The sequence below is a fragment of the Macrosteles quadrilineatus genome, unplaced genomic scaffold (assembly GCF_028750875.1).
Source record: "Macrosteles quadrilineatus isolate MER2022 unplaced genomic scaffold, UCM_ALF_1.0 Scaffold_24__1_contigs__length_1734639, whole genome shotgun sequence".
Taxonomy (NCBI): Eukaryota; Metazoa; Arthropoda; class Insecta; order Hemiptera; family Cicadellidae; genus Macrosteles; species Macrosteles quadrilineatus.
In genome coordinates this window covers 50,627-75,606 of record NW_026542617.1, presented here as the reverse complement: position 1 = coordinate 75,606, position 24,980 = coordinate 50,627, and the positions used below count along the sequence as shown (strand labels likewise).

Genomic DNA, 24,980 nt, shown 5'->3' with positions numbered 1-24,980 from the left:
CAACGTATGAAAGTGACGATGCTAAACTAACCCAATTGCCAACCAGCTACCACTCGCAGTGGGTTGCAATGATTGCGATATGGGTCGATCATAATCTAACATCATTTATAACCTGTAGAAGAGAGCTCAGTCCACACCTACGCCTTGGTCGTCGTCGTCAAGTCCCCTGATCAAGATTTGGGTGGATCTGAAAGTTCAGGGTCTCGGGTTTGGCTTCTGTTGACACAAGAATATATTAGCCAATGAGTTTGAAGGAAAAGACCAAGTGGACAGTTTAAGTTAACGAATTGTAAGAGTCGAGGGTAAATAAAAATTGAGAACACATGCATTTGGCTACTGAGGCTTTTTGAGATTATGATTTACTATGGAACACATCAAACATATTTATAAGAGGAATATTATGTTTTAGGGTGCTAAGTAACACCATAAACATGTTTGAAGTTACTCTGCAAGGAGTGTAGGGGTCCCGGCCACTGGACCATTCAGTGGCCATATTTATACAAAACCTAACCTAACCAAACTTCTATATGCAAATTAGCGCCAGAGGTGACCGGTTCTACTTTACCCCTCTACAAGGCTAATAGGTGGATAAGCCTCAGTTTTTCATATGAGGGGAGGAGGGTACCAGTACGTCAACTGAAGCTTATTGTGCACGATGAGATAAAAATCTGTGATATCACTAATAATGAAAATCTGAATGATGGCATTGAAGGTGAGATTAGCACTCGGATTCAATGAACACTATAGTAATCCATATATTGGACTACAATTGACTAAAAGCACCACGAAATACACTTTGGGGGTTCATGAAAAGTTCATGACGCAAGACAAATTCTTTATCGTCCCGGTTTTGATCTCTTTGCTCCTCCGCCCACTCCAAAACATAATAGTTTTGCTCTCTACACCTACTGTCAAAACAAATTTAAATAATATCCGGGAAATGTTACGAGGAGATAGCACGAAAAAATATAGTTACAAGCATTATCAAATTGTCCTATATCTGCTAATTTCAGGGTTTAAAAACAAAGTAGTGTGATCTGACAAAGAAAAAATAGGGATGCGGAATGCTACCCCCCCCCCCCCCGGTTAACCCCCATCCCCCCCCCCAAAGGTGAAATGTAATTTTTTATGTCTCAATATAAATCTTTCCTTAAAATGTCTAGGCCTCCGAATAATAACAATATCGTCCTCTTCACTAGAACTACCGGTACTAGATTCGTCCATTGTGAGTCATCTCTTTAGGAGTTTTCTATTTTCAATGTATCACTACCTGATACTTGTAAAAGTTTTAAGGTGGTTTAGAGATTGCTAAAATATTCCCCAATTTACAGGTCCTGTATTACAGGAGTTGCTCTTTATGAGACACTACACTGAACATGTCCTGTATTATTTACTTGTAATACAGGAGAATTGCCTGTAAATTATTTTACGAATAACAATCAATAATAATGTTATCAATTTTACATATTTTGAAGCAGACTTAAAGATCCTTTGGACCCTGACCTGTTTTCCTCCCAAGTATGCGATTCGTATGCAAACTTAATTCGAGTAAATACGAGTATATTACTAGAGTGAGACACGTCAGTTTCTGTTTGAGCACCATTTACAACTATTCATGATCAGTTCTTCAATAGGCGGAACCTTTACTTAGGATCAGATTCGTCAGCATTGCACATTGCAGACAGCAACAGTAGTACCAACCGCGGAAAGCAAGCCTTGTCGTGGACTGTTGAATAACGAGTGTCTCACGCAACATACAAGAAAGGGAAAGGACCAGTCTACGAACACTACGACACTATAACACTATCACTATTGTTCAGAAAACTTCATGCTCTTCTATCATTACTTAAGGAAATTTTGCGGTTTAGCTCAACAGATTGCATAAATATGCTCTTGTGTATTCCAAGGCAAGCTTTGTAGTTATTGCATGGAGGAAAATAGAGTTTGTGTGTTTATGAATGATTTTTATTTATTTTTTAATACGAAATTACCATCAACATCATCATATTTTGCGGATATCCCAGCAGATCGAATACTAATAAGCAAGTCGTAAAAATAAAGTATAGTTGTTTTGAGACGCTATTTGAAACTGAATGAAAATATGTTCGACTAAAACGACAAGGTATTTTCCAAGGATTCTGTTCTGCAGTTTCGGCTGAAAAATTACTTAAAATTCAGATTGAAGGTTTTGTAGCATCAGAGTTTTGCCAACAATTTTTTGCGTTAAAGTAGAACGTGTAATCATGTAATAAACATAGTAGTGTTCGAGTTGCATTTTACATGTCTACTAGTATAGAGATAACATGTCATCAATTCAAACTAAGTTCATTGAACCGTGAAAAAAACCAATAACTCCACTGAAAGCGAAGTACAGTATATGCAATCTGAAAGGGTATTTAATTATTTTAAATATATTTTATTTTAGTAAATCTTTAATCAAATATTCATCTCAAATGAACTTTTAAAACTTCTCCTAACGATTTGAGGACATTTTCGTAGTGCGTAAAGGGATTCATAGTAAATGGTCATGTCTGTACAACCACGTTACTTATCCGACTTTTGACCTTCAACATTTCAAATCTCACACTTGAGATTTTACGGCTACCGAAACAGGGGCGATTACTGTAAACGTTAATTTCACTGCCAGCAACACTGCCTTAACTCTTTACTGATACAGTTCTGGAGTCTGCCGTTAGACCGACTGGGCGACCTCGAGATTTTGCTCCAAGGTCACCGCGTCACCTCCCAACGCATATACAGTAGGTGCATCTAGACCACTGTCACTCTTCGTTCTTTCACTTTCCCTTATATTAGCCGTTAGGTTCATCTGCCTCTCGGTCGGATATCTAAAGCACGTTAATACCACCCTTCGCTTCAGAAGTATCACGCTGATAAGAACAGTTCACTTTCTAATCAATATAATATCGGTTGCGAATACATAGGTATACGATACTTTTTGGAGTTAAAATGATAAATCATTAGGAATTGACAATGACAATAACGCCAGAATCGGATTTGTGTCTATTTCGTAGTTTTTCTGTAACCTGATCCGATGAACATATTTTTCAGCGTTAAATCAACGCCTCTAAGTTTAACTACAAAATCCACATGTATGTGATATTATGTTTTAAATTTAAAAATGTAAATATCAAACTGGATTGAAAATTAAAACTATATTTTAATACGTGTAAATTATATTGTATATTATTTATTGTGCTTCGTAAAAGTTGGCTTTTTGCTAGACCCTATTTGGTACGACGAAATAGAATGTTTAGCATTATATTATAAATATAATATTTTCTCTACCCTAAATAACGAGAATCAATCGTGAAAACTTATATGATCTCGATAAAACCTCTGATTTGGAAATTTGAAAGCCGAATTTAGAAAACTTAAACATAACCTAACCTAGACCTCAGTAAAATAATTGGGATCTAACTACCTCAGGAAGCCCCCTGTCTCCCAAATGCTGCGGAGACACTACCACATTTTAAAACTGACCCTTAGATTATATATTCACTAACCTGAGTATCATTTTCTGTAAGTCAGAAAACAAGTTGTTAAACAACACATCCAGCAAACTCGCACAACACTCGCAAACACAAAACAGCTCTTCTTCACTGTAAATGTAAAAGCAATGTGCTTAATACACCCCTTGTGTACTGTTTCAGTGTTCCACCTAACTAGGTATAACTAGATAATAACTGATGTCAGAGTCTCGACTTGTCTAGTTAACCGGTCAAATAATAGTGTTGGTTCGCCTGTAAAACTTTTCCGTAAATAGATTAATGGATTTATGCAAGCAGGAAAATGAAGAAATCGTTAACCGACCGGTGAGAAAATTAAAACCCTGATAAGTATAAGGTCAATGTGAACGAGTTTTTCTTGTCGGTATAGATTATGATACAAGAGCGCTACACAGCACAATGATGCAACTATGTATGGAACAGGCTGTCATGTGGTGCAATCTATGTTGTGTGGGGGAGAAACGCGATTTAAACATTACTTCAGGCTAGACTAAGAGCACACAAATGGAAAAGCTAAATTTAATGCCATAGGTGATTGGCGGGGATTTGAACCCAGGACTTGGGGTGTCTGAAGCCCAGTGCTCTATCACCTGACTAGCTCACTCTCATAAACTCGACTGTAAAGAAAAGACTACATTTATTTATTTGTCTTGTAGCGGGGTGGGGAAGTAAATTTAAAGTTTGATACTTGGGGGAAATTGATGGGAATTTGGGAATTACGGAGGGAATAATGGGGTAATGCTGATGGGTTGGGAATCGCTATATCTGGAACAAACTTATGTTAAGCGTGCTGAATCTGCTGAAGATTGCCGGGGACCAGAGGGACGGAGATCTTTTACCCAGATCAGACACCTGCTTAACCAGCTTTGATTTATACTAATTTAACTAACTACCTAAATATATCCTACCAAACGTATATATTATGAACTGAACATGGTGAATTGGTTGCTAATACTGCTGAGTGAATGACATTTTTCTGGAGTTTTAATTTATGGAGTTTTTAATGTGATTTAATTTCATGTTCCAAAAGTATAATAAATGATAATTTCTACAGTCCGAATGTCGGGAATCCCTGAAGGGTTCCCCGCTGCTTCCTGACTTAGTCAGACATATTAATTTATCTTATTAGTACATAATTCTTAAACTTAAACTAATCCGAATTTTGAGGAGGAGGTCTTCATTTCGGCTGCTTCCTCTTCCATGGCCGACAAAGATGGGGTGAGTAGGTAGGAAGGTGGGAAGAGCTTGACATGTAGCCCGGCTTCGGGAATGCTCACACTATAAAAAAATATAGCGTCACGCCATGCGTCACAGTCTAATATATCTAACTAGACCTCAGTAAAATCACTGTTTGCTGTACATTACACACACTTTATGATGTTCGTTGTTATTTTGTGTTACAGTTTCGTTATATTGTCTTGTTATAACGTAATTCGTGTTGCACTTACAAATTTAATTTATTTTTGTTAATCCACTAAAGATATTTTAGGATTTTCTTTTATCAGTGATTTTTAAATGTCATTATTAGATAAATAACTTGTCTCCTGTTTTACTTGTTTCTTTTGCGCTCACACTCAATTCCTTCGCTCAAGTTCCGTCCTTAGCTGTAGTTTGTGATCTACAGAAGGTAGGTAAGTTGCGACATACAATACAGGTACATTAGCTACCGCTCTTGTCCCTTACACTAGAGGCTATCGAATTGGGGTTAATTCCTCCCATGGCCCAGATCACTAGGTAGCTGCCTCCATGGACCATAGCACTATTTTGCTGTCATGTTGTAAAATTAGATAATTACTGAGCAAGTTACTTCATTGCTATAGTGAAGGACTCATGTCAGCTGAGCCCTTGACAGTAGAAACAAGATCACAGTGTGGACCTTACATGAAAATGTATGGGCAATGGTGTAAACATTAAAAACGTAACCATTGGTGAAAACAACATTTTAAAGTGTCTTTGAAAGTTAAAGTTTACGTTTTGAATTAGTTAAATATTTGTTTGTAACTGCCTGCTGACTTTGATAATGTAGGCTACATTTTAAAATATTCAGAATTATTTAATAATACAAAAACACGTTTTAGTTTAAAGATTTTACTTTAGCGGAACATAACTGCGAAAACCCGACTCTTATAGCATGTTCCGTTCCGAAGTTACGATTTTTAAAAGTCTAAATTAAAATCAATGACATTCCATGGTAGAGATAAATTTAAATACCCAAGGACTATGTCGCGAATGAATGGCGTTCGGCGATAAGGGACCTTTAAACCGATAAGATAACGAAGCACCTCATTCATACTTATCTCTTTAAATTTTTAAAAACCCTACCTCACTTAGTTGTTGCTATTTTATCAATATTCGCAATGCTGCAGTTTTTGACCCGGTTGTCCGTTTGAGGTCGGGTTTGCGGCATTGTTTTTGTCTAAAAAATACCTTTAATTTGATTTGCATATCAACCTATGCTTACCTCGCACATTTTATTCTGATACCTGAGGATGTACCGGAACAAATTATGGGGGTAGCGGATTTCTACCCCCGGATATTTACCCCCATGAAAAAACCCTACGTCATTTTGACGTCACGAGGGGCGGGGCCTATACACGGTCGAGAAAAAGCCCGCGACTGGAAATCTACCCCCGGACATCTACCCCTGGACATCTACCCCCAGACATCTACCCCCGGACGTCTACCCCCGGAAATCTACCCCCGGACATCTACCCCCAGACATCTACCCCCGGACGTCTACCCCCGGAAATCTACCCCCGGACATCTACCCCCCGTGGTCAGCTCTGTCACGTATCAGCCAATATTCATTGTTGTAATTGATTTTATTGACTGTTTTATGTAAATCAACGGCTCTTCGGTTAGTAATTGCCCTCTAATATCTAGTATTACGCATGTGATATGTCATTGTCATGTTTAACATTATCTATCTTCCTAATGAAATAGGCTGTAACAGCCCTTTTTCACCCGAACTACTTCACCGATTTTTATGATTGAGGTGTAATTTTAAATCTTAAGATCTAGCGCAACGCAAAATGGTAATTAAAACGATATTTTGATCAAGGGCTTCAAGAGTGTGGACCTTAAGCATTTGATTTATTTCTAGACAGTGATTTAAATGTTTGGCCAACTTTCACACACAGTAACAGCTAACGGCGCATGCACGAACGCATATCGTAAAATTTAATACATATCATTGAAGGAGAATATTTTCTGATTACTAGAGGTAAAAATACAGTGCAATTAAATGTTAATAAAAAGCCTGCCACTGGTTGATCAATAAATTAATTAATTACTAGGTGAAACCCGTCAAAATCGACGGTTGCTTTAAAGGCTTACGATAATTCTTTTAACTGTGACAGAGTGAAATTATAAAAAACGTGAGCATTTAGCATTGTTTAATGAGTAATAAATAAGTGTAAAAACAATAATGACTATTGCGTTAGTTACAAAAATATGGAAAAAGGGCTGTTAGCCTATTTCATTAGGAAGATAGATAATGTTAAACAAGACAATGATATATCACATGCGTAATCTAAGTATATAAAAGGCAAAGCCCTCACTGACACACTCACTCACTCATCACTAATTCTCCCACTTCCCATTTACCTAGGAGGCTGAAATTTGGTACACTGATTCTTTAGGCATTAAATAGGAAAACTAAGCTATTTTTATTCTGATTGGACTCTCGGGCTCCGTCCCAGTGGCTCTGGAGTTTCCCATGTTAACCTTATGAGTACTCATATTTAAATGGAATTAATGAATATTAACAGCTGTTTCAATTAAACAAGTTGGTTCTGTTCTATGATGTGCAATAGCATGTTACAAGGATTACCAATAGGGTGCAGCACTATATTTTTTTTTAATTTATGACTACAGCTAATTTGCAGCCAAAAGGTGAGTGAGCGTAGCGAACGAACTTCAACCTGGAGGCGAGTTAGCGTAGCAAACGAGCTAACCTGAAGGCAAGTGAGCGCAGCGAACGAGCTCCAACCTAAAGGTGAGTGAGCGTAGCGAACGAATTTCAACCAGGACGTGATTGAGCCATTCGAACGAGCTCACTTAGGCCTATGAAGTAAAACGGGTAAAGCCCGTTGGTACAGCTAGTACTAGATATTAGAGGGCAATTACTAACCGAAGAATCGTTGATTTATATAAAACAGCCAATAAAATCAATTACAACAATGAATATTGGCCGATACGTGACAGAGCTGACTTCGGGGGGTAGATGTCCGGGGGTAGATGTCCGGGGGTAGATTTCCGGGGGTAGATGTCCGGGGGTAGATTTCCGGGGGTAGATGTCTGGGGGTAGATGTCCGGGGGTAGATGTCCGGGGGTAGATGTCCGGGGGTAGATGTCCGGGGGTAGATGTCCGGGGGTAGATTTCCGGGGGTAGATGTCTGGGGGTAGATGTCCGGGGGTAGATGTCCGGGGGTAGATGTCCGGGGGTAGATGTCCGGGGGTAGATGTCCGGGGGTAGATTTCCGGGGGTAGATGTCTGGGGGTAGATGTCCGGGGGTAGATGTCCGGGGGTAGATTTCCGGGGGTAGATGTCTGGGGGTAGATGTCCGGGGGTAGATGTCCGGGGGTAGATTTCCAGTCGCGGGCTTTTTCTCGACCGTGTATAGGCCCCGCCCCTCGTGACGTCAAAATGACGTAGGGGTTTTTTCATGGGGGTAAATATCCGGGGGTAGAAATCCGGCGACCCCAAATTATGTTTTAAAATTTGTATTAAAATACTGAAATAAATAAATACTGAAAAACGAAGAATATTTGTGATTCAAAAGAGAACGTCAGCATAAATGTATAGTGTATTAAGCATGATTTATAATATTTAAAATTATGTTTTCGTTTCAGTGTGACTCTGGGCTGTTCATAGCTTTTCCCCTGGAGCAGGATCGAGCCAATGTAAGTTTATTTTATGTTATTTTACATAGCCCTCTTTGTATTTACTTGCAAATACTAACTTGAATCAGCACAATCCGAGTATCATTTAAGAGTTTATTTGAGATAGCTTTGCGTTTTCTGCGTCGTATTTTCATAATAGAATTTACTTTTTAAGATGCCAAAGTGTCCTTGTAGACCAATATATTTCGATGGAGACCGAGATCCAGGATATTTGCTACACTCGACCTTATGTTTTCGAGAAAAAGCTGTAATCAGAACTACTGTTGAATAACCGGAGATAAAAAACCTTGCTGGACTGACTTGACCGGTCCGGGCAAGCTTCCTTACGGCTCAGCGTCTCCAATAATGTCTGTATTTATCGAATTACTATCGCAATAATTTTCCCTTTCTTGTCTTAACTTATTACCTGTAAAAAGCATTCAATGCTCATAGCTTACAAACTCACAATGTGTTTACAGATTCACGGATATTTCTTAATTACTTTAGATGGAAACAGAATATAACAAGAAAATTTGTATCTAATTCAATCATTATCTTTCAATACTCGCAATTAGTTTCATAGTAATGATTCAAAGTACGAATACATGGATTATAACATTATTTTGATATACGTCAAAGAATATTTTTGTATAGTAAATAATTTTTAATGAATAGTTTAAGTGAATTAATAGGTATTTTGGATTATATCATAGTGGTTATCCACATTTATCATACTTACAATAATTTCTTCGTTAGTATAATTATCAACGTAATTATTAGCTTGTATATATAATACAACACCTTCATACGAATAGGGCTATTAACTGTAATAACCGACTGTACTGTCAGTAAGTAACCGTTAGATCGGTTGTAAGTGTAGATATCTTAAATGTTGAATCAAGGAAAGTCAAGACATCATTTAAACCAAAGGATCGATTTCCTTAAACATAGTTTAAATTTTAGTTTAGTTTAAACTGGTTTATTTCTTTACTGGGTTGGCATCACTGATACAGTTTACGTTTTCGCATGAAATATTAGACCCGCTTGAGTTTTTATCTATTTTTCCCTGTGTTTTGGGCGTCTTGGTTGTAATTTATTTAATTTTGGTCAATGTCACTCAATGTTCGACATTGTAAAACACATTATGTAGGCGTTATACGTTGTAACTTAATCTTTAGGACTAAAGTCTTTGCAACTATGGGAAATAAAATATTACGAGATAAAAGGCTAATGGAATGTTCAAGTCACCTTTTACAGAATTAGGTCTAATTCTTTTAAAGGATCAGAGCCTATAATCTTTTTATGCTAGAATGCTGATACCTGTAATATACTATACTAGTTGTTGAATAGTGAATTCCACCCGAATGTCAAATAAAAGAAATATATAAAATATATAGAAAACATAATAAATAAAAATATTAACATATAAAAAAATATAAATATGTTTAAATACTGCCTTGGGTGATCTTAGGTTATGTTGCTTAACTATGTGCTCAACTGTAAAGCAACATAACCTAATTTTAACATTCAACATAACCTAAATAATTTTATGTTGAATCATATCCAAGACTACCTTAAGTGTTCTTTTATGCATTCAAAATCTAATTTATCGCATTTTCTTTGCAAGCCAACGTTACTACTCATTTGATTAATTGTTTCTAAAAGTATATGTTATTTGGTAATACCTTCGACTATTGAGACAACTAGACATTCCATCCCCATGTTTAAGTTGTCACCATTTATTTAATCAATATCGTCGTAGTTGATGTTTGCCATCGATGGTGCTGATCTAAATGACTTATTTCTGTAAAATACATGAACTTTTTTACTAGTTCAAACTAAGGGAATTACTTATTGTGAGCTGTAGCAAGTGTTATGACCCATCAACTTTGTCAGCATAAAATTTAAGGTGAGAATAGATTTTTAGACACTAGTGCATTCGTGACTGGCTCACACAACTATGTCCTTTAGTAAACAAATTGCTATAGCTTGTCCAAGTAGTTGGGATGTCTACTGAAGTATTCGATAGTCAATAGTAATTCCAACTTAAAGCTACACACACATAAAAGGTCGATGGGTGATGGTTATAAGCCTTAGTATTTATTTACTTGTCCGTACTGTATATTTATTTATTCTATGGTTGCTAGCCCATGACCAAGATATCGGTTTCTATCAAATTACGATACTAACCTAAAAAAAAACCACACCACACATTTATGAAAACCATAAAACATTGTATAGCAATATATCACTACATGTTCAGTAGTCATGAACCGATCTAGCTTCTTGTTCGCGGTTTGTTTTCAGTTGAATTTTTCAATTTGATTTAGGTTACGTGTAAACAAAACACGTTTGACAAGAATAAGCCAATCATAAATAATGTTATAATTTTTCTCTCCTGGTTTAACCCATGGATCGAAGGTTAAACGGTCGCACCTGAAAGGTTAACTCAAACCTAGTTTAAACCGAGAAATTATCTTGAGTAAAATGAATCCGGGCTTAAACTAGAATTTAAACCACGATCAGCGATTAAACAGGATTTGAGGAAAGCGTAACAGTAATTAATTACATATTTTCAATAATATAAAATCTCAAAGTTAACTGCATTTAAATCTTAAGTTAACCTTTCGCCATAAAATATAGGGAAGCCGCCCTTTAATTTTGAATAATGCTGCCTATACGACTTTTATGGACGACTTTACAATGATATTTTGTTTTCGTTTTATTTACCAACGTTGTAGGATACTTATAGTTACAACTCATAAGTAGAAGAACAGATGAATTTTCCTAATCCATGTTATACCGAATGACATGGTTTTTTATTTCATCAACCTATCTTTGTAATCGAAAAAGGCCAGTAGAAATAAAAACCATGAGTACAATCTCCAAATACGCCTTGTGCCGCAATCACCAAGCAAGGTTTGGCCCGATATCCGTTTGATCGTCGCACTTACAAGCACTTCTTTCTGAGATGTTATCAACAAAAAGGTGGCAGGCGACGACGATACTTTCCACCAACCTGGAATGTGCCAAGTTTCCAAAGCCGGCGTTGCTGCATTTCCGCCGGAGCTCCATATACCGTCCGATCGCACTTTCTCGAGCAGCCGTCCTCCATCTAGGGCCTACCTCGACAGATCACTCGGCCAACACTGTGTCACGAATTCGGATGAGATTGTTTAAGGCGTTTACGGACATTACACATTGCATTCCGAGAAAAATGACCCGCTTTTCTGCAGTGATGAAGTGGAACACATGTTCCTTGGATTGTATACCTGTAAGGACTGTTGTGGTAAAGATTACATGGAATGTGTGACCCGAGCTACTGCAAAGTGATATTTTGAAGTTTCAATAAAGTTCGATTGCTATAGTTAGTTTTAAGACAAAGCTTCTTGGAATTAGTCAAAAGGAAATGCAAAGCTGTTTAATATTTATCCTTTCTTATTTTTTCTCTTATTTCTATGTATGAAATACCTAAGGTGTAGTATAAACGTAATCATTGAAATTATTTTTATTTCTTCAAATTGACAAGCTCATGGGTAGGCAAATTGAATACGAGAAGTATGAGTTTACAATGGCTTTAGTTTTAGTCACTATTGTATCAGTGTTAAATACAGTGTGTACTGCCCTGTATTTAAACTATCGCAGACGCAGACTGCACTACTGCAGATCCCTTTTCTCAATCCATATGATGGGGTTGTCACTGTAAAAGCATGTATAATATTTTGAAATTCGAATACGATTATAATTGTTTGAAATCACTTACGAATCTGATCACAGGAGTCTACAGCATTAAAGCGTAGTAATTTGTTAAATAAACTACAGAAGAGTTTAAATGTGTTCCGATTAAAAAATCATTAAACCTATTACCAAGTATTCGCATAGTCACGTAACAAAATAACGGATTGGATTGGATGCGTGGTGCTGCATACCAAGCATTTGACCATACCATGTTTCATAAGCGATCTAAAGATCACAGTCGGGTTTCCCTTCGAATCACTGACCCAGATTACATTTCAGAGCAGTTCTCTTTATTTGAGGTGTGGTGGAGTCATTATTAACTCATTCTTCTTGATATATAGATGAGTTCTCAGTTCCATCTTCGTGATGTATATAGGAATCATCAGCTCCCAACTCCACGATATATAGATGAGTTCTCAGTTCCATCTTGGTGATGTATATAGGAATCATCAGCTCCCAACTCCACGATATATAGATGAGTTCTCAGTTCCATCTTGGTGATGTATATAGGAATCATCAGCTCCCAACTCCACGATATATAGATGAGTTCTCAGTTCCATCTTGGTGATGTATATAGGAATCATCAGCTCCCAACTCCACGATATATAGATGAGTTCTCAGTTCCATCTTCGTAGTGTGTATAGGAATCATCAGCTCCCAACTCCACGATGTATAGATAAGTTCTCAGCTCTCATATCTTCTATGTATAAAAAAGCCATCCAGTTTCATCTCCGCGTAGTTTACAGTAGTATAAAACCCCTTTTCTCTATATGTAGAAGTCCCCATGTAACGTGTTAAGGAGTTGTCAGCTCCCAGCTTCTAGTGGGGACACCACTACACTTGGAAGTAAATCAAACCAACATCAAATGCCAACCCAGTTGTAAACAGTCTGTGCATGATTTATCTCCGGTTGGTCACCTAATTAGTATTTCTTGACATTTCCAAAGTTCAAAAGTTCACCAGTGCGGCGGATTTGGCAGAACAAGTGTGATTGATGAGGCATTGTGCGTGTGCGTGCGTGCGTGGCCGTCCGTAGACGCGAGCGTTTGTATGCAAATCGTATTTTGATTGAATTCAAATTCTCGCAATTTCTTGTGCACCTAGAACGCGACACCTTGAGCAGACCCTCAATACACATTCATCCGTCCATAGTATTGCACTTATATCTAGTATATTTTTTCTCGAGAAATAATCGTGTGAAATGATCATGAACACGACGCTACTTAAAATAAATTGCCGCGGTAACCGAGTTGGTATCCCCCTAACTGCAAATACCATGGTTCAGCCATCGTACAGCAGCGCGATGTGTTGGTGTATACTGTACTGCAAAAGTAGAAATGAAAGTCAGTCGATAAGCCATGTAAATTGTGGTGATTGAAAAATATGTATAAGTGTTTCGATATAGCTTTTACCTGGCAATATAAAATGCAAATTATATGAGTTTAAACGCTCATTAGGATTGCATATGAAGCTGTTTGAGCTGACAACACTTGATCTTTGTAAGAGTTCTTATAATTGAAGGTTCTGTGTTTAGATTTTATACACTCCAGGTTTTCTTACCTTCAACAAACTATGTACGGCTTAACCACACTTTACGCAGTCATTTTACAAATTCTTTTACCGGTAGACCTAGGCAATTATTCACTCACAAACAGAAATGCATAGGTGAAGGAATCGAACAACGGATTGAAATGAAATATCCCTTTACTGAGTGAAACCTCGAGAAAAACGATTAACTGGATCACTCGCATTACTCACACCTTTCTGGCTATACCTGCCTGTCTAGATCATTATCTAACATGCTGCGACATGACCATAGTATACTTGAAGAATATTATTCACAGTTGGACATTCTCTTTTCTGATCAGACAATTGGCCATCATACTTGGACATGGCTTGATAATATATAAACAAATATTATTCTCTCTGTATGCGTGTCTGTATAGACATTAATGATCCATCATGCTTAAATATTTGTACATGAAGCTCTTATAATGTGAAATGGCTTTATTTTAGAGGCGAAGTAACGAATAGAAGGTCTTCTCTACTAAATTACCTTTTAACATCTAATTTATTGTCAAGTATCCTACCAGCTGACTTTGTATGTATATGAACAATTATCCATCACGGTTTGACTTAGCAATAGCATATGAAAGTATAATAGTCATATTTAAATTTTTTTTTAATTTTGTCTGTCTATAGACAATTGTCCAATATGCTTAGTCATATCTATAGTATATTTGTAGTATCATTATTCATGTAGGCCAATAGGTGTTCGTTCGATTTGATTCGTTATGTATAACTATATGACTGTTCATCCTGCATGGACATGTGCATAGCATAGAAAATGAAGGGGAATAAAATTCCAAACTCTCATTTTTTAAAGGTCCAGGACGAAAATTATTAAATTTAAACTTGTACATAAAACTGAAGTGGTTGGACGTGTTTTGGAAAACATTATAAACATCAAGTAAATATGCAAATAAAACTGTTCTGTATACAATAAGAGTATACAGTGTTCGAGACATCAACAATGTTCAAGTGTGCAAAATACTCCCATCGCAGTAAAACTGCAAACTAAGTGAATTTCCATTTGCCTAGTTGAATTTTCAATTAAATCTATTTCAATATCATAAGGTTTAACAAGTGCCTAGGTTTGCTGCCACAGGGAGAATTTTAAAATTTGTTTTATTAGTAAAATATTAATAGCTTAGTACAAAATAAATGAATTTGCCAAGTTTGATACCAATCCAATCGAAATCGATCACCACTTACCATCTTTTATATGAATTTACCGTCTTGTGAGTAAACAGTATAAGTGAAAATATAATATTAGAAATGTTATTTGACGTAATTTTTGTACTTTCAGATAATTTAATAACACGTACGATGCTGATCAAGAAGTTATTTACAAATAATTAGTTATTAATATTTAAAGTGACATACTCATAATATTTATTATTACTTATATTACTGTTCAAATGATATACCGTACTCAGTTATATATTACTTAAAAATATAATTTGAAGTTACTTTATCTAAACATGACAGTATATTTCAAACTAATAAAATGTGTTATAATTAAAATAATGTTAAAATAAAAACAAATACATTTATTATATTTCACAGATGGTCATATTTAAAATTTTACAGTACATCGTAAATAAAAATATAGTTGGATGAAGCTAAAAAATACAGGGTGGGGCAGGGAAATAGCCATACTTTTAAGATGGCACTGAGAGTAGTGGGGGTGTGCTGGAGGAATGGGGTTAGGCTCAAATAAAGCTTTTGTTTTGGGAATTTCTAAGAATATCACTGTCAGTAGAAGACATGGCATGTTCGAGTGAGCAATGTACTTTTGCACTCGAATTGTTTTTTTTATCAGTCTATTGTTGCTGTGCAGCTAGCGTGTGCTGTGAACTTGTTATCAGATAGCCTGCCGCAAAGCTGTTACATTTTGATGTGTGTGAATGACATCCATGTATGTGGTGGTGTATTGCGAAGGATATTTGGAGCTCAAATAACCGTCCGGACTCCTGAAAACATCCTGAAGAAAGCTTTTGCAGTCTCCTCAACGTTCTGCTTGTAAACATGCATCCGCGCTGGCGTTGTCTAATCGTACTGTGCCTCGTATCATACATGAGGACCTACGCCTCCATCTATGCAAGAGGGTAGTTTCTCAAAAACTCACACAAAGAGACTTGCAACAACGAATTCACGCGTGTGAAATCTTAATTGTGGGACTGCCTCATGCTGCTCGGGTTTTGTTTAGTGATGAGGCACACTTCCATATTTCCAAAGCGGTAAATACGTAGAATATGCTCTATTGGAGTAATGCTAAGGCTAGGGTAGGTCAAGGGATGGCCCTAGATGCCCTGAAGGATGCAATTCACCTTGAAGTTGGCCGCATCCCACAACAAATGCTTCACAGAGTTATGATGAACTCCAGAACCAGAATACAGCTGTGTATTTACGATTAGGGACACCAGCACACCATTTGCAGGATATGTTGTTTAAAACCAAGTAAAGTCATATTAAATTAAACTCCCAGATGTAACCTTCTAATCCAAATATAAAGTTTGGTTCTAACATTTTTGGTTCTCTTTTAATGTACCTTCGAAATTAGGGATACTTCCCTGCCCCACCCTGTACTTCTTCGTCTGAAATGATTCATGCATGCATTAACATCGTGAATGCCACAATAATCTTCCATATTTTATAACTTCTAATTTATGATTGGTGCCATCTATTGGGGTTAAGTCATGGCGTTATAGCCCTGCAATACTGCTTTGTAGTTCTTGTAATGCTTCTGTTGAAACACAAGTTACAATGAACACAATTATTTTCTCAACTGCTACTGAGCTCAAAGCTTTAACTTTACGAGTTATATAATTGTCGTACTACTGTACCTATGTTTGTTTTATGTTTATGTTTGTTACTAAGTACTTAAGAAAATTACGGTTATTTTGGAACATTTCCTTGACATTTTGAAAAGTATACGAATTAACTTCATGGGAGTTCACTTTCATTGTTTCATAACATCGTGTATACACTCAATATAGGGTATTTTAGCTGTAAAACATTGTTTTACATTACTTTAATTTGCCTTCACAAACTTAACATTGAAGTGATTAAAAGAAATCAAACTTAATGGGGGATCTAAAGTTATAAAAACCCGAGCATTTAAAGTATATTTTATTTTAATTTAATAGACGCGCACCTTTCATTTCAGTTTAAGTAAACTACTATTGTCAGATAAAACTTGGAATATTCTCTTTTTTGTTAGCTCAGTTTTAAAATGAAATTGTAAAATATTCAACAATTCAAGTATGTCAATTATTTGATTTTGTCAAAAAATAAATTTTGTTTACATAGAACTTTAGAGGACCGTAATCGTTCAAGGTGAACTTTAATCTAACCCGTCAAAGATATGAATATGGTGTTAGAGTTTTCTTTATTCAGTATACTTTTAATTTTACTATATTTACTTAATTCAGCCGCCATATTGGAAAATGGCGGCTGAATTTCGAAAAACTAAAATCATATTTTTAACTGCCACAACAAATTATGGAATTTCCCTCTTTTAAGTTGTCTCTAATTCTTACCGATTCCGATATCCCAATGGTGGCCTCCTTGAGTTGATTACCCTGTATAGTCAAAGGTTGTACACAATGTTTATTGCATGCACAGTAGTAAACCTCAGCCTGGTTCGGCTCATTCAGGATCACACAATCAGCCACTAAGTACAAAGCTAGTATTGTAATGAGAGGTGATTTAGTAAGGTTTGTCTGCAGCTGGGGCACATTCCTTAGTGTGACCGCCACTCCGAGGTCAGGCCCAGGTAAAGTGTCTCCCTACTAGTGTCCTTTAGAAGGAAATTGATCAGAGTTAGGATAGAATAATCAATTTAATTTTCACGATTATACCATTTTAATATTCCTTATTATTACTTTGGATTACTATATCTAGTATTTAGGACAGTGCAAATATCTTATCGCTATAAATTATTTGATTTTCTATGGCAAAAAGTTTATATTTCTGCTGTGTTTCAACATAATTGGCGGTTTTTACATTTTTTCCAGGGAACGGTCCAAACCCTAGTCGTGTTACTATATAACGTCGATCTTTTGTTAGACAGCATCATTAACGGATAATGCCAAATGGCATATAAGTCCAGAATCTATTTAGTTAAGAGTTGATCCAGCTATCTTCATGAAGGCGAGTGTGGCTAAACCAAGAAACTGTATATGGCAACGGAGCACATGAAAAGAGCCCGAAATTTTAATCCTCAAAAAGGTTCACTAATCTTAAGCATGGAAAGAGCCCGGGTCTCCACAGGTACCTGAGGAGGAGGACGCTTGCTCGTGCTCTGAAATAGTGTTGTGTTTGTTTGGGTTAGGTTAGGTTAAGTTAGGTTAGGTTAGGTAAACAGACTATATCTTTTAGTAATGTAGATATCTTTTAATAATAAATATTTTAATAATGTATCTTTTAACAGTGTATCTTTTAATATTGTAAATAAATTCATGTATTTCTAGGGAAAAAGTTCTAGGAAGAGCTCGGGCTCTTTTCGCACCGTCCTGGAAGGGACCTTGGAGGTCCGGGTGCTTTTCAAGCGTCTGCCTGAGTTTTGGGCTCTTTTCATGTGCGCCCTATGGCGAATGTTTTTATTTACATATGATTTATAACACAGATTATTTGTTTTTGTTATTGTAAACAGAACTATTAATTTGTTTTGAATGAAAACTAACTGTAAGAAGTAAGGGTATTATATTTTTTTGGATTAAACTTAATTTAATCCGTAAAACTAATATATATCTGATATTTACTAAATTACCAAGAAACTTGAAACTTAACTACTGAACTTAACTCAACTATATTATACACACGCTTATACGTAAAAACTTTTAACTGGCCCAGAAAACTTCAATCCTCACTATATTTTTGCGTCAGCGAGCATTGAAGTATTGCTGCATGTGTAACATTACCTACTGATTAAACATGAAAATATCTCATTTTTGTTCGATGCTAGTGTTGCTTAGCCTTAAAATCGTATAACCTTAACTAAGAGTGATAGACATTCAATGAGATGTGGTTCCATTTAATAGTTGAGGCACTTTCATTAATATTTTATTGTTTTCCAATGGTTTGATGATTCCTGACTGAAAAGGTTGATGTAACGAATTAGATACGAATATAACTAGTTTCAATATAGTAACTCCTCATTAATAAGTGTCTTTTCAAACATTTTGGTCAGGGGGTTTTCAGTAGTGTATTTGAAAATCTGTAAAAACAAAGTCTACCTAAACGATAGCATGGTGTGATATTATTTTAGTTTGAATGTATTGGATTATTTTTTTAATTAGTTTGTAGGTTGATATTTTGTGGTTATGCAGTTAACAGTGAAATTGAATACCGTGATAGTTGAAGTTGACTTACATTTACTTCTAGTGTTACTAGAATGAACGTCAAGAACAAAACAAGGATTGTGTTTTATATAGCTGCATTATCAAGGCCTTCTTAATAACCTGAATACAAGGCCTGAATACGATGTAGGTTATATCATGATTTGAAGTAAAAAAGAGATCTATATGTAAAAAGATAAAAGCTAAATAAACACAAAAAAATCGGTAGACCTTTTCTTAACGTGCATAGCGAAAATTTATTTATCAGGATGCGTCCAAGATAGGGCTACACACTAGGGCTAGGGAAGAATATGAAATAGCTACTAAGTTCTAAAATACATCAGAAAGTAAACAGTCCTCTTTTGCCGATTTATGAACGGATTCCATTATGTACATTGAATCCAAACATGGTTGCAATCAAAGGCAGATAAAAATATGTTTATTTAGAAATCAAACCATTATATCATAATTTAGTTCGATAACATAACAATACTTTGACTTTGGGCAGTAAGAAATTTCTAAAAATATAACATTTTTGTTGCAGAAGACAGATTCTACATTAACGCCCTGCGAAATGAAGGTATGTCAATGAATCGATACAATATAGCCTTTTAATTACATATTAATATGCAGGTGTATTATACAAAAGACAATTTCCAAATACAGGTAGTCGATAAGGTAATAAGGTAGTAGTAATAAGGTAGTCGAACATGTGATTTATAACCAGGTGAGAAATTTTTGTGAGTATCATGCTCTGTTCAACGAACAACAATTTGGTTTCAGGGCTGGACGCTCTACTTCGGGGGCCATCGATGCCATGGTCCGCACAGTCTTCAATTGTTTTGAAAGTCGAGAGGCTGCTTGGGCCACTTTTATTGACCTAAGCAAGGCCTTTGATTGTGTTGACCATGGCATCCTCCTCCAAAAGCTGGAGTATTATGGTATCCGTGGTGCGAGCCTCAGCCTATTCAGGGCATACCTTGCTGATCAAAGACAGGCAGTTTGCATAGGCAATACCTGGTCCTCTGTCCTATCCACTAACTGTGGAGTACCTCAGGGCTCAGTATTAGGTCCTCTCCTGTTCCTCATTGCCATCAATGACCTGCCCTTCAGCCTCAACTGTGAAGCATATTTGTATGCAGACGATACCACCATTCTAAGTAAGGGTGCAGATGTAACGCAGCTTGTAGCTGCAGTGGAAAGTAGCCCAAGTTTGACCTCTGAATGGTTTGCAGCAAATAAATTCCTTGTCAACGAGGACAAAACACAGTCCATGCTATTTAGCTTGCGGCCTATACCTCAAATGGAGGAAACTATAAAAAGCAATTCAAATGTTAAGATTCTTGGAGTAATTGTTGATCCCCAACTAACTTGGAACTCCCAGGTACAACATATATGCACAGGACTAAGTAGGCTTACTTTTTTATTTAGAAAATTAAGGAACCTTCTGCCTCTAAATCATCTCAAAAATGTTTACTTTGCACTTGTCCAGTCAATTCTAAGCTACGGGATAATCCTTTGGGGAAATAGTTACCACATCAATGATGTTCTTGTTGCCCAAAAAGAGATTATTAGAACTATATTTAACAAAGATCAAAATGAACATTGTAAACCATTATTTATTAACTTAAATGCTTTGACTGTGATAAACCTTTATATTTATAATGTATTGTTATCTAGTTTTAAGTTGCATGAAACCTTTGCTCTAAGGGGTGATTTTCATTGCTTTGACACTAGGAAAAGAGAAAACCTTGACATTCCTTTTACAAGACTGGAAAAGATTAAAAGAAGCCATATTATTATTAGTAGAAAGTTGTGGAACAAACTATCGCCAACAATAATTCAACTCCCTTACAATAGTTTTAAGAATGCAATTTATGAATGGCTTGTCAGAAACCCCCTGTGTAAGATTGATGAGTTTTTTGCTTTACAACCAATGACAATGACATAACCCCAAATGATTATTTAATACCAGCCTTGCATGTATTTTCAGCTTGTCTATGCTTATCTGCTTTTGTATGATTATTTATTTGCATGATTTGTAATAATTCTTTATTATTACTATTAGTTGCTTGAACTTGACTTGTGCCTCTACCAGCATGTATTTATATAATTTGACTGTGTCTCATGCATTTATATAATGTCTATAGACGAATAAATATCATTTCATTTCATTTCATTACAATATCCACATCAGTGGCAGATTTGTTATCCCATAGTTTTAAAGATTCAGTTTAAAGATAGTTTAAAGATTCATAGTTTTAAAGATTTCAGTCAAGTAATTAGCAGCACTGTGGCTTAACCATCGATGGGCTTAACTAATCAATTTACAAGCATAGAAAATAATCGATGTCTATTAAATTTGTTAATGGATTCTTTAAGTCTAGATCATGACTTATGATACTGGGCAGTAATTAACAGAATCCACACTGTAGAGTTGCTTATGCTATTCTAGTTTTCACCCAAGTTATAAAAGGTATTCATATCGGCGGAGAAATAAGATTTTGGTAGGTTTTGCCAATGAAAGTAAAGATAGATTTAAATTATTGGGATTTTTGTGCGGCATAAAGTATCCAAGTTATTTAGTGTTTGTGTAATACAAACCTGCAATACTGACAATGTATATGCCTATGGCACCTTTAAATTTGCTATCAACAAATAAAGTAAGGATTATAATAATTATTTATAACAATTATACATTAAGTAAGAACTTGTTAAGAAGTAACATCGGCAATGAGATAGATTTGTTTAAGAAGTTATATAGGTTTTTGCCAAAACACTTTCTATGCTTAGACCAAACCGTTAGAATCTTTACTTTCGCACAATACATTTACGAAGAACATTAGACAATTCTCAATGTTAATAAATAAACAAGTGCGCAGAGTAAAATCTTATATGAAAAGTAAAATTGGTATTTTTAGAGTTTGGGTACTGAATTGAAATTCTCTTTTCAAGAGAAATGGAATTGATGAAGTAATCATAACAAATCATAGCAAATGCAAACAGGAAAAGTTCACTCTAAACATGCTTTAGGCTGACAAATCAAAATAAACGGTATCGGCAAACTGACACATACTGACCCCCATTAGCTTGTCAACACCCCTTATAATGATGGGTGTAACTATTAAACAGGGTGATTGATATAAGTGTGCCAGCTGTTTTATTCGAAAACTATAAGAGATATCAAAATAAGTTAAATGGTAAGTGCCTTGGATTTTTTATTTGAAAATTTTTAGTCAAGTCGAAAAAAATGTTTTAGCAGCCATTTTTCCAATATGGCAGCCAACTTTGATTTTTCTTATGGTAATTTCGGCATGAGAAAGAATTTCGATAAAGGCCTAAGCAAGCATGCCAGCTGTTTTATTAAAATACCCCCGCCGCAGCAAACCTGCCGACTAAGCGAATTTCCATTTGTCTGAATTGATTTTCAGTTAAATATATTTTAATAACATTAGTTTTAACGAGTACCTAGGTTTGCTGTTACAAGGAAACTAATAAAGTGAGTTTTTTAGTAAAATGTTGATAGCTTAGTATAAAATAAATAACTTTGCCAAGTTTTATCAAAATATATCCATAAACAAGCAAACTACAACATTTGACAATATTCTCCATAAGAATAACATGGGAATTTTAAATTCACAATTTCTTAAATTTTCTCTGTTACCAATAACCGAACAAAAATACTTTTACACACTAAACACCAAACGGATATTTCCACCCAAAACTCAAACTCTAAATTTGAACGAAAACAATATTCTCTCTAAATATGTAGGTGGAGAAAGTAAAAGAAAAAACTTAACAAAAAAAAGCTTTACCTGTAAAAGCCATTATTGTAAACCTAACTAACGTTTCACTGTTCGGTTGTTTTTTCCAAACATTTTAGTCATTGGTTTATCAGATTTGTTTTCTACGATGGATTTGTTTTCAAGCAAACGATATAGATTTTTTAAAATTCACAGGTAATATATTACTATTACGATGGATAATATCTTACTATCATAACAATTTAATTCAATGAATATATTTCTATAAACAAGGTGAGCCTTGCAAAATTTTTAGTTGTCTGTGAGGACAGTGTCAGAATAAAGATACAGGTATATTTATATGTGCGTGTTCAGGGTGGTTTTCCACCTTTTCGGGGGAACGCCACCCTTCTTCCATTTAGCTGATGAAAGCTACTTATTCATTGACTATAGCACATTTTAGGGTATTCACCAGTACTCTGCAATTCAACATATTATTTTTTGTTGTAACTTCAATAAGTAGAAGAGAATTGCTAATAATTGGTTATTCATGTCCTAAATTATATACTTCCCAGATTACAATAAAAAAAAATCGATTGAAGAACAAGGTGTCACGCTTGAGACACTCTTTTTCGTAGGGTCTGCATCCTAAACATGGGACAATCTGTGGCCACAATTAATTAACGAAGTAACCTCATGACATTTTAGTGTTTAAGGACCTACTACGAGTGCTATCTCAGTACATGGGCCGTGGCCGTACCTCAGAGATGTTCCAAATATTACTCCGCATCCTCACTAACTGCCCAAGTCTCACAATCGCCCAATTAAAACATAAAATCAACTAACTTTCAGGAACCCAATCAACCACACCTAACCAACCACTACATCAACCGCCACAGACCTATTACATTCATCTCAAAACCTAACCAAACAACCTTACCATCACCACAACTGCGACATATCTCTAATTCCCAATAAACATAATTTGTAACACAAGTAGTGTGAGTCTGTCAAAGCTCCTGACAAACTCTAGGGTGAAAAGGACCAATTCTTGGAACAGCCAATTGGCTCTAGTGGACTTATCACTCACTGAAATATTACTAAAGAAGAAGACAGCTTTCAATATAACATTTTTCATTTTGTATACAGTTGGATAAAATAAATTCAATATAGTATCGACTCGTTTCCCTTTTTGAGTTTTTATCAAACAACAGCAAACCAAAAAAGGAGTTTTGTCTTGTGACGTGATCAGAATGCAGTAAATCTGGAAGGGGAAGCAGAGGTCCAACAGTGCGAGACAATACGAAACCTTGGCCTCGGACTGCCACTAATTGGCTAATTCGTCAACGTCGAGTCAATCAAACAAACTGTATACCCAAGCACGACAGCAATGCACCTGACTACTCAAACTGTATACCCAAGTACGACAGCAATGTGCCAGACAACTCAAACTGTATACCCAAGTACAGCCTGCAATGCACCGGACTACTCAAACTGTATACCCAAGTACGACAGCAATGCTCCTGAATACTCAAACTGTATACCCAAGTACGACAGCAATGTGCCAGACTACTCAAACTGTATACCCAAGTACAGCCTACAATGCACCGGACTACTCAAACTGTATACCCAAGTACAGCCTGCAATGCACCGGACTACTCAAACTGTATACCCAAGTACAGCCTGCAATGCACCGGACTACTCAAACTGTATACCCATGTACGACAGCAATGCACCTGACTACTCAAACGGTATACCCAAGTACAGCCTGCAATGCACCGGACTACTCAAACTGTTTACCCAAGTACGACAGCAATGCACCTGACTACTCAAACTGTATACCCAAGTACAGCCTGCAATGCACCTGACTACTCAAACTGTATACCCAAGTACAGCCTGCAATGCACCTGACAACTCAAACGGTATACCCAAGTACAGCCTGCAATGCACCTGACTACTCAAACTGTATACCCAAGCACGACAGCAATGCACCTGACTACTCAAACGGTATAACCAAGTACGACAGCAATGTGCCAGACAACTCAAACTGTATACCCAAGTACAGCCTGCAATGCACCGGACTACTCAAACTGTATACCCAAGTACGACAGCAATGCTCCTGAATACTCAAACTGTATACCCAAGTACGACAGCAATGTGCCAGACTACTCAAACTGTATACC

The 24,980-nt window shown here is 36.2% G+C and overlaps 1 protein-coding gene across 1 annotated transcript in view; it reads left to right on the top strand.

Moving 5' to 3' along the window:
- Positions 1-24,980, top strand: part of LOC129005597 (Krueppel-like factor 6) — a 95,050-nt gene that overhangs the window by 57,269 nt on the left and 12,801 nt on the right. The window contains exons 2-3 of the mRNA XM_054434545.1: positions 8,382-8,432; positions 19,599-19,634. Coding sequence (XP_054290520.1) covers positions 8,382-8,432; positions 19,599-19,634 — 87 coding nt within the window. The remainder of the gene's footprint in view (positions 1-8,381; positions 8,433-19,598; positions 19,635-24,980) is intronic.